This window comes from Cuculus canorus, chromosome 2 (genome assembly GCF_017976375.1).
Source record: "Cuculus canorus isolate bCucCan1 chromosome 2, bCucCan1.pri, whole genome shotgun sequence".
Lineage (NCBI taxonomy): Eukaryota > Metazoa > Chordata > Aves > Cuculiformes > Cuculidae > Cuculus > Cuculus canorus.
The window spans coordinates 10,238,762-10,250,448 of record NC_071402.1 but is presented as its reverse complement, the minus strand read 5'-3'; the positions used below and the strand labels follow the sequence as shown (position 1 = coordinate 10,250,448).

The 11,687-nt window shown below is 37.5% G+C and overlaps 1 protein-coding gene across 5 annotated transcripts in view; it reads right to left on the bottom strand.

Moving 5' to 3' along the window:
• Nucleotides 1–5,390: 5,390 nt before the first annotated feature.
• Nucleotides 5,391–11,687, bottom strand: part of KCNQ3 (potassium voltage-gated channel subfamily Q member 3) — a 198,115-nt gene continuing 191,818 nt past the window's right edge. For all 5 annotated transcript variants that reach the window (XM_054059686.1, XM_009560043.2, XM_054059688.1 and 2 more), the window contains 3 exons: nt 11,102–11,200; nt 9,273–9,357; nt 5,391–8,331 (listed from right to left, as the gene is read on the bottom strand). In XM_054059686.1, coding sequence (XP_053915661.1) covers nt 7,594–8,331; nt 9,273–9,357; nt 11,102–11,200 — 922 coding nt within the window. In that variant the 3' untranslated portion in view covers nt 5,391–7,593. The remainder of the gene's footprint in view (nt 8,332–9,272; nt 9,358–11,101; nt 11,201–11,687) is intronic.

The following is an 11,687-nucleotide window of genomic DNA, read 5'->3' as shown; positions in this document are numbered from 1 at the left end:
CACTGCTCTGGCAGCGAAGAACTACATACAACCTCAGCAGTACCATATAAATGTAAGCAGAGTCTGCAGGAAAGGAAAACTCCCTCGATATAAACAAGACTTTACCTGAGGATAGGTATTACATCTTGCTCCCATTTTAGAATCCATTTCATAAAAGATCAAAGCCAGTGCCTTACTGAAATCCATTGATTTGGCATTATTATGTATTTGGGTAGCAAAAAAGGGGAAATGTGAACGCAATATATTTCAGTTGAGGTGAAGAAAAGGTGAGTGGTTCACTTACTGTGTCTGTGAAATAACCATTACAATGTCATTGCTGTCATTGTCTGCTTTTCTTTGCAAAAGAATTCTTCTGTGTAGTTGCTGTTCAGTTCAAATACTCTCTATAAAGGATGTTTGAAGTACCTTTGTGTTTGCCTTGAAAGAAATGTAGGGAATAAAGAAAATATTAGTGTAGTACATAGTCTTTAGAGCTGTTCGGAAAACTGAATCCAAGATATTTAGAATTTCACACTTTGGTGCACTAATTTAAAAAAAATACTGTCGATCTTCGGAAAAAATGATAGTTGGCTGTGAGACCTTGGCACTGACCCAATTTAAATTGATCTTCTTAAAAAAAATCAAAAACAAAAACAAAAATGAAAGAAATTTACCACAACTAGATGTTTGACACAGGATTTTTTATTTTTTTTTTAATTATTCCCGATTTATAGGGGTATAGAAGCAGATACAAAACTGGAATAAATGGTGAATAATTTTTCACCCACCACAAAAATTTAAGAAACATTTCTTTAGGTTGCATTTGAATTGTTGAGTAGAGCTGGTTCCTGGGTGACAATCACTATGTTAAAGCCAGAAGGAATGCCTTAGAAATATTCCCGTGGGTCCAGTGATATTTTTTGGAAGAGGTGACATTTCACATGCTCTCTTCATGCTTCATTTAGGAGAATTAGTCTCCAGCCTTCTCTCCAAACTGATAGGATGGGATTCATCTCATCTTTTCAGCAATAAGAAATATATGTGTTTGTCCAAGCTGGTCACCTTTGAACTATAGTTAAGAGAGATACCAGTCAGAGACAGGCAGTCTGAGTCATTTGATGTAGGGCTGCCTGGGCCATGCTCTGAAAAGTTCTGATTCGCCTCCACTCATTGCAAAAGGGGTCGAGCAAGAACAGAAATTGCTATCTTCAACTTGATATTGAGCTGTTATAGACTGCTATCACTGAAAGAAATCAAAGTCCCTCAGCCAGACAGGCTGTATTATGTCCCTCTCCTCCCAACACCCACCAATCCTCCTGCAATACTGGAGCCAAGCAAATTGAGCTGTGCATGTGCATGCATACTCTCTGTCTTCTACAGGGAAATAAACTCCCAAACCAGCAGCTGGGAGGAAACATCTATGTATCCTACATATCCTACACATAGAAATACTTTCCATACCATTAAACTGCTATCCCTAGCCAAAAATACAAATGGAACTGTCTGTAGAAAAGATATTTGAGGTAAATTTTCCTCAGTAACACCCTTCTATTTATGCAAGAGGGTAAGACATTTTAAATAATTCACAGTGTCCCACGGTGATGCTGGGAGGCACGTGAGCAACCTTCTGGTGGTCTTACACATCAGGAAGACAGACACACAGCTAAAGACACAAGGCTAAGACCACACAGAAATGCAGCAACAGAACAGAATTCAGGAAACTGAAATCCCGGCCTAAGCTGTAGCCAGCTGCTAAATTCCCTGCAGAGGATATTCAAAGCATTTGTGCCGTTACTATGTTCTCCATCTATTTTGCATGCAAGTTTGTACTTTAGCTCATTATTGCCTCTAATACAAATGTATTTTCCCCCAATTTTCATTTTCCCACATGTATACAGTCAAAGCCATGTATGTTACATGGCCATGAAATTAATAGAAATCACAAATAATGGGTTGTACTCTGTGTCATATTATGACAGGACTAGCTGTGAAAGCTGGATAAAACCTACTTGTAGCTGTGAGCTCAGTCTTGCATGGGTGAAGTCAGTGTCTTTGCTGGAGGCAGATACAACACCGTGATCCTTGAATGTGTGTGAATGCATCACGATTTAAATGAAAATAAATTCCTCTACATCATAATTGAAATTTCTATTTATTAATAAGTGGTGCAGTTTTTAAAGACAGAACATAAAAAATCAGTTAAGAAGTATTGTTTGCATAATATATTGAAATAAACATATTAAAGTTGTTCAAATATTGGACAGTGCCAGAATATAAATTACACATACAGTTTAAAAATTACAATAAATAATATTATAAAGAGCACTAAAGGCCACTTGTATAAAAGTTGTGTTCCCTTGTCAGCCAGAATCTGAAAAGCATCTTTGTAGCATGGAGAAAATTTCAGTGAGCAAGGCACAAATACTAGTAATAATAAGATGCTAGAAATAAAAAACAAAATACAGATGGCTATGTAACCTTCAGTCTCAGCATATTCTATAGGATGGAAATAGGATCCCACTTCCAGTATTTTAATTCACTTAACTTCAAAGGAAAGCTACTAAAAGCTGAATTGGGAAGGATCAAATCTTACAGCCTAATTAATCAGAAGCCGTAGTGACACCCAAGATCCTTGTTCCCACGGTACCCAGCTAAAACTACTTGTAAACGGCTCCTTTTTCCTCTGTGCCTCTGAAAATGGTCTTCAAAAGAGAACACTCACATTCAGGTGGGCTCCAGAAAAAGTGATATCACATCAAAATTGTGAGCTGCTAGAAAACATAGGTTTGCAACACTTAGGCACCTAAAGCTTAGTGGTAGGGGCTGTGGGGTGCAAGGAATCAAGATCCAGCTCTTTCTCATGTAATCTGCACTAAGTGGGACAAACTCAGTTCTCACATAGGCAGGTGTGACACCCCCGTAATAACTGGGCTCCCAGCAGGGCTGAATTTGCTCCTTAATCTGTGTTTCTGATTGCTCTAGGCTGTGATCTCGCAAACTGGTTGAACCACAATGCTGGCCTGAAGACCACAAGTCAGCGGCCCCCGCTACACATGGGTTCAGGTGGGAATTCATTCGTGGTGCTGCTGGGCCACAATTTGAAGCAGAAAAAATTAAAATTATTTCCACTCTGAACCGTAACAACGCAGCAAAGTTACAGATAAGAACAGAGCAAATATAGTCAAAGTCAGTTTAAGGGCTTCCCAATCAATGTCTTCATGTGTCAAATTCCCATTTGCTTTGATAGGAGCCAGACTGATTCATTCAGTGCAGGGAAAAGCCAAGGCAAGGACAACAGCCATTACCTAACTAGATCTTTTTTTAAAGGACCAACTGATTAAATGGAGCATAGACCACTTTTTCTATACCTGCAGATATTAGCAAAACATTCACTTCTGTCTTAATGAAATATTCTCAGTTTGAATCTGAATTGAGGAAGTTTAATTGATAATAGTAAAGCAAAGACAGCTACACAATGCAAACAAAGATTCATCTTTCCAGAAACTTACAGATGAGTGTGATTTGTTAGTGATTGAAAAATCAGCATAAAAATGTAGCTAAGAAAAACGTCTACAAATCAGTGCTCTCTTTCACAAGGAAATTCGTAAAGAGAGACCAAGACCCAATCCTGCCTCCAGTTTTGGAAAGTTTCTTACTGACTTCAAGGACAGCAGAGGAAAGTCTCACATTTTCTCATTATGAAATGAGATGTCAAGTCTTGTAATGAATCCTTGGTCACTTCTAGGAGTTAAGAGTTGGCAAAGAGCAAATTCCAATGTTTAATTCTCTTTGATATTAACTATATGTCAACAAAGAGTAAGTGTCAGTTTAGATGCTTGTAAGATCTGACCCAAACAAAACCGATAGCTGTTAAATTGAAAAGTGACACACTAATGGAAGAAGGGATAAACCTAGTTCATGCCTAGTATGACGAAGAATGCTATCGACCCAGATCTATCTCTCAAATGAAATTGTGAATAATTGATTCCTTGTATGAGATGAACTTACTTCATAAAACAGGTCCTGAAATGTTGCCAGGACTAATAATTACAGAAATTTTATTTTGTTTTGTCCGGTATCTATGGCAGAAACATAAACTGCAGTTTCAAGGTAGATGCACTCCCTGAACTCAACCTGAACTGGAGGCTTGTGAAGTGTGTGCACATCTCAGATCAGGGGTGTCACCTTGCTGGTGACATCTTGACATGTAACTGTTGTCAGCATGAACAGAAGAACAGCTAAACACCCTATTTTTAATCCAGATTATGTAGGAGGCAGAGAGCTGCTAAATACATCACCCTTCTGAAACAAGGAGTGACTGGTTTTAGTGCAAAGAAATGTGTTAGAAAAAATAAATATTAAAATAAGCTAATCAGATCTTCCTCGTCCTCTTCTTGGGTCTTTTCCAGAGGAACGAGAGATGTCCACTGCAGAGGGCATTGCCGAGCTTACCACCAGCAGCTTTCAAGAAGAGGCAGTTAGCACATCATTAAATATTTCATGATGTGTACACATATTTAACCTGGAATTTTTCAGCCGCAGATAGTAAATTGGTGCTGACAGCCCAGAGCAAATGCTACCTTGAAGGCAGTTCAGTTCCTAAGTGTACACTGTGCTGGGCAGGCCAAATCCTGCTTTTTTCAGGGCTGCATTCTTGCATGTGAAGACTCATCCAAGTCTCCCCCTTGCTTGGATCTTCTCTTGGAATTAACAGCTTTATAATAACATGGTTTATGGATTTTCAGCCAGGCTTAATAATAAGAAAAGATTCCCTTTATATGACCTGGCATGGGAGAGTTAGAAACCCGAACTGAAGAATCTGAGGGAGAACTGGGTAGAGAATTGCATGGAATAGCCACTGTCAAAGTTATTCACAAATTAATTTCTCAGATTGCACTTGGGTTTTGGCTGCCTTGAGATTTTATTGCTTAGACCTAGAAAGCATTTTAAGAAGGGCCAAACTCAAATGAAATCAGTGGAGATGCCAGACACTTGGCATATTAGAAAAGTGAAGCATGATTGTTTACCATAAACTTACACCAATTACAGAAGTAGACTAGGAATGTTAAAATCAGTTTTCATTCTTTTTCATTCATTTGTCATGTGAGGGTTAAATCTTATGAGTTGCCTCGGACCCATATTACTATACAGAAAGACTGCAGCAGGAGCAATGCTAGTATTTCCACTGATGGCCAAAGAATTCTTCTCAATATCACAAATTGTACTGAATTACACTTTTGTCAGCTAATTTTATTCTCTTCAAGTTTAGTCATTAACCTGCACTGAACACAGATTATCTTTCAGGTCAATGGCTATTTTGTCAATTAAGTAACTACCAAAATTGTGCCTCATGTCATCATAGTTACTGGCTTCAGAACATCTCCACAGACTCAGCCCAGACTTCAAAGATCTGTTCCAGAAGGATGTATCACAATTTAGCTGAAGAAGCTGGTGAAGTAAGAAGATCAGAATAATTTAGATGGATCTTTAAACAGAGAATAAACAATGAAGATGAAGGCAATGCCTTCATCTGGAAGAGAACAGAAGCTCTCTGGATGGAATGACTGTTATGTGATATCAACAAGACCGAGAAAGCAAACATTAAGTTTAATACACTGGGCAAAACCCAACAAGTCATCTTCTATTTAAGTACACTCTGTCCATGCCTGTGTAATGCCCAGTCACACATGGGAAGTCCGGTAATGTGTATTTCTTTCTCGTGCTCTGCTTTGATGTGCCAATGATACTCAGCTGTGCAGCTGCAGTATAATACAAGCAGTCACTACAGAAAGTTCGCCTTCTAAAATCTCTCATGGGCCAAATCCTTGTATCTTTGTTGGTTAGTGGGGACTTCATGGGGATGAAGTCATGGTGTGTGACAGAGGTCATCCTCATCAGGAAGTGGACATGAGCCGTGGTAGAGAGGTTGCTCCTTGGATCAGTGGAGTAGGAGTGAGAGCTTTCCCATGGACTGTGGGTGTCCCTGATCATTTGGCAACTAAACAAGTCATCTCCTCTTTCCCTTAAAAAGTTGGTACAAAATTAGTCAGTGTAGATAACTGAGTTTTAAAATGAGATTAATCTCATCCTAAAGATGATGTGTGCTTTGGTTCTTGTTCCCTGTGCTCACTGATCAGTTTTTCACCAACTGTAAAAAGTGCATAGCCATCAAACTTAACATCAAATGCACTGTTTCATAGACACCTGGACTGACATCAAATGAATCCTGCACAGCATGTTTGGACAGGTAGGTTTCATTAGTTGTATAGATACTACATTCCCATTGTAGTGGTGAGATCTTTGATGCATTTCTGCCCCATTTCAAGTGGCCTGGATTGTTTCCCTGCTCTCCCTCAACATAATTTCCACTTCCTATGAAAAAATATTTGGCTGAGGCATAGGGAGCATACTTATCCCTCTGTTGCTCAGGGACAGGTGACAAGAATGGTATTTATTTATTTATTTGTACATTGATCTTAAATATGGCACACGTTAATGGATTTGGAGCTGTCCATTTCCAAAGAAAGAGTAAACAGTGAGAAACAGATCCTGGCACCATCCCACATCGTGGAAATCACAGGGAAGAGAATAGCAATACTTTGCACATCTGAGGAGATCAAAGCGCTTGGCAAATATCAGTGAATTGAGCCTTACAATCTGTACATATGTATGGAAGTATAACTCCCAATTAACAGATTGGGAAACGGAGGCACAATCACATTATTCCCCTTATTTAGCAGCACATAAGTGAATAAAAGAGTGAAGTGTATAAACCTGGAATTCCTTACACTGAACAACCTTATTATTGGAACAGAAAGAAAATTTGGCCCCGTAAGTAACAAACAGGATTAGCAAAAATTTTCTACAAAATTGCATTGCAGTCATGCTTTGAGCATTTTATAAACAATAGTGGTGATATTCAAAGTAGTTTGAGGGATTTATATTTGCATTTTACAATAAATAAATATCCATGACCAATCCCAGGAGGTGTCTTCAATAACTTTAAATTCTATCCCTAATTTCATTTTGACATTGTATTTCATGAGTAAGTTCTATAATAGATCGCACGAGAAATATTTAGTTCACAAAATAATTTCAGTAAGAACATTTACTTTGACTCAGCTTTTTCTCTGCTTTGAATATTAGATGTTCTTGGCTATGTTCATTAGAGATTGATTTACTTATATTAGAAAATGCATTCAGATGTTATGTTTCCACAAAGGGATATTGCTCCTGAAAAGTTATTTACTTTGCTGCTCTGTTTACTTAATGTAGCAAGGACCACTGTATCTCACCTGTTATCAATTCACCATTCTTGTATTGAAGAGTATCAGATAGATATGTATCATAGAAGAAATCAGCTGTACCATTTATATAGGGTAAAGTCATGCAAACCATGCTCAAAACTAAGCTCCTTAGTTTTGGTAGCATGAAAAAAACTGCATTAGTAAATTGTATGAAATGGTGCAGAATGACTACCACTAATATCACATGCATCTTATGCAGCCATTGGTGTTTTGAACTAGTAAGCTTTGGGTGTACAGTAAGTGAGATTTACAAAGTATGCTTACATTACATGGAGAAGTCAACCAGTGACTGCCCCCACACGCACTTTTATAGTGGCTTATTTGAAGGTGTCCATACTGAATCTGAAATCCCATCTCCGGTAGAAGACAACGGCATGGAGCCACTTGGTGTAAAAGGGTCGGTGTCTGTGTCCGTTTCCCCCTCTGCTAAGTAGCGTTTCTCTCTCATCCATGCTGATCCCCCATTGAGGCCAAATGGGAAGTCATCTCTCTCTTGGGAGATACTGAAGCCACTTGGGGAGCGCTCAAGTTCTTCATGGTTGACAGAGAGAAGGGATAACGGAGTATCACTGTCTCTCGTTAAGCTCCTTCTCTGCCTTGGAGACACCTTATCTGAGTAAGGGCTTTGCAGGTCTCCATGAGAGTGGTAACTAACCTGGGAGTCCATTAACGTAAATATAGGTAAAACTGTTGGCCTTTCTGCATATGAAGTTGAGGAAGGTGTGGCTTGCAGTCTGCCAGAGTTTTGCCCACCTATTGATAAAGCTTGTGAATGAGTCATATGACCATGTGCTGAGAAACCATAAGGACTGACTTTGTTGACTGGAACCTGCTGGAAATTGTAAGGACTTTCATGAGCACACTGCTCAGTGTATTTGTATATTATTGTTTTTAACTCAGAATATTTGTTGTCTTCTCTCTTCTCCTTTGCAGGAGAAGCAGTGTCTTTCAATGGACTTATCTCAGCAACTTGTACTTGCAGCTGCTCCATATGATGCATATGCATATCAACAAGAAAATCCAGTTTCTTCCCCATGTCGTTCACCTGAAAAATACCAATGTTATGATATTGTCTCAAGTCAGTTGTTCAATAAAAGAGTCAATGCTCCCATAGGTGCACTGCCTCCCACAATGGTGTGCTGCTGTCTTTATCGGTCATGAAGGTAATTATAGGATAATCATGACTTTCCCTTGGAAGCTGGACTGTGGTGGATGCCAGCTTATCCTCTAACTGCCCTATGAACTAAGCTAAAAAAAATTCTTAGTATTGCTGGATATTTGACAGTCCAGCATCCAACAGCATTCCATAATGCTATGACCGAAATTTTGATACCATATAGTAGACAGCTATTACCAAAATAGAACAGATGGAATTACCTTTGCTCACAGATCTATTCTCTAACCCTTAATAATCCCACAACATCAGGGTTAAATATCAGGATTAGTTTAGTTTCTCTTGTGATAGTACTTTGTGCCTGAACATTTAAATTCTATGAAAGGAACTGATATGAATCAATGCCACTTGCTTCCATCTTACATAGTTATACATTTAAAAATAAGAGTGCCTTGAGTTGTTAAGCAATAGGTTAGATGCACAAAGAAGGCCCAAAAATACCTGTGGAGGGAATTCTTTTGAGTGCTACACTGTGCAAAGAAGGGAGTGCGCTCAAAAAAACTTTAGGCGTGATGAGTATGGAGTTTAAGGGAATGATAAAGTCCCGTTCAAACATCATCATTAGGGTGTGGGAGTCACATATAATAATATTCATTCAAGAGGTTTCAAGATGCACACTTCCCAGTTAATCACACACTTTCATGAAAACCAATAGCACAGCTTTGTGATCATTAGTACAACATCTGTGTGAGCCTTTTTCACCAACAGTACAAATCTGACCAGGTCAGCCAAAGACCCAAATGGAATTTACGTCAGCCTTATCATTTCTGTACAAGCACCTCAATCTCCATCACTGCCATAAAACCACATACCTGTCGTTCAACTTTAACAAATTTGCCCATCATACTTTGGTCTTCAGTATCTGCTGTAGATGCTTTGGCTACATATGGATCATTTCTATAAAGAGTTAATAAATCTATTAGTGTTCAATTTTTCTTTGCATCACAGTAAGTAATTTCTATCCAAACATAGAATTAACATCTTGGCCGTATATTCATATAGCTCCTTGGAGCCCCATTATAGAAAACACTGACTTTAGTTATTAATCATACAAATGGGAACAAAAGTCTATTCTATGTGATTCCGGTGCATTTGTCAAAAATCTATTCCTGATTTTTAATTTCAAATAATTTAGTTCAAAGTTAAGATAAAGATCAAGAAAAAACAAGAGCAACAAAAAGTTCAAAAGGAAAGTGAAATTAATCATAGAAAAAAAATCAGGTTTGTGAAAAATGTTGACATAGTCTAGATAGTGGGTCTACAGATGGCCATTTAAATCTAATAATTATATAATTAGGGTATTTGAAAGAGGAATTTGAGTTTTAAGGCTGAGTGGGCTTTTTCTCATTTTCATTAAATCAAATACTAAGTGGCAGAGACTAGAAATGCTGAAAAGAGAGTTGTCTCGAGATCTAAAGTAGAACTTGGAATAAATTTTCTTGTATGTAATTTCCTACTGCCCATCCATCAGATGGACTAACTAAGGAGGTAAGAACTTGATCTCTGCTTAATCAAAGAACTTTGATTTTTAATTTAATGGGATTTAGGATGGTCATTATCAAGTTAAATCTTTATCAAAATGTTTTGAAACAATCCTTGAAGGCATCTACATGTTTCCATAACTTATGTCAAAGTCCAGACAATTTCTAAGCACTTGTTCTTTAACATGACTTATAACCAGTGTATTCTAAAACTTTCGTTTTAACAGGTCCAGTTCTTCTCTTCGTGACAAAATCAAAAATATATCTGTGAACATCTTACTAAAGCAGATAACTAAATATAACTAAAACATGTTAGATTTTGCACATGGGGTTACTGTTGATGTAGGCTTATTCAAATTTTGCAGTCTGCTTTGTTTTCCAAATGATCATAGCCTATTCCACCTATGTAGGTCTCTCTGTTCACATTTGTGTTTTTAGATTTTTCACTGGGTGGGATCAACCAGATAGAGCCAAACTAATTTATTTTCTGTAAGGTTACTTTTGTTCTGAGAAACCATAACAGCTTTGGGGACAGATTGTCTTGTGTGGTTCTTCATGGATATTTATTGACAGATTGATAGCTGCAAATAACAGAAGAAATGTCATTTATTATTGAATTCTTGTTACCAGGAATGCAGCAATACAATAACATGCTGTAACATTCACACTCAGAAATCTGGTATTGCAATTTATTTTCAGTAACTCTCACCAGTTATTGGTTTAAACGCAGCATCATTAAAAGTCTGCCTGACATTTGGTGGCAACTATAATGGATTTTTTTTCACTTTGAAGGTTTACCTTCAAACTATTGTTGATTTTTATTGTTTTTTAAGTGGGTTTACTAGTTGAATGTTAGAAATTCAGCACATCGGCAATCAAATGTACACATTTCATATAAAACCACATTTCCAAACCATGGAGAAGCTAAGCTAGACAACTAAGAAGATATTAAGTTTAGATTTCCATCCTACATTGTTTTTAGAGAAGTTAGTGTTGTTCTGGCTCAACTTTTACATACATGTATCTTGTTGCAGTATATTCCCTCAGAATCGTTACTATAACAGTATACCAGCTGGATGAATGAAAGGCATGCTTCTTAGTACAAATGAACTTTTAATTTCTGTTTTGGTCTATGTAAAATGCTAGACATAAAAAGTCACCTGGGAGACTGTTGTGAAGGGTAAGAAAAAGCTCCTCCCTTTTGGGATTTCTTATGCTTGGGAGTAGATGGAGGTCCAGGTGTAAAAATCATATCTACTCTGAAAAAAAGAAAAGTGCAACTGCATAAGTCCATCTCCAAATGCTAATGTGATAGAAAATGCTATGCATCTCTGCAGCAAACAGTAGCACAGGTTCAGAAAGGAAATATGTTTTGATTTGGTAATATACTTTGGGTCATGACAGGTTTATTCTGTTCACGGTCCACAAGCAATACATTGAATTGTAATTACTCGGTAATTTCATGGTAATTAAGTAATTATGTAGCTAATTGTTTCTAAATTTTTAACATTTGAAAGACATGACTTCATTTCCTTCAAAAGAACTAAATAGTATGGTTGTCAAAAGCAACCAAGAACAGCTACTTCCAAAAATATCAGGAAAGACCCATCAGGTTTTGTGGTGCATAGTGAAAAGCAGATATTGGCAGAAGATGGGAATTCCTGATATCCTTAATAAAACAATGACTTTCTAGCAATTATTCTGCCTAATTATGAGTAATTTTTTTTTTGTCTTTACTAATTATTA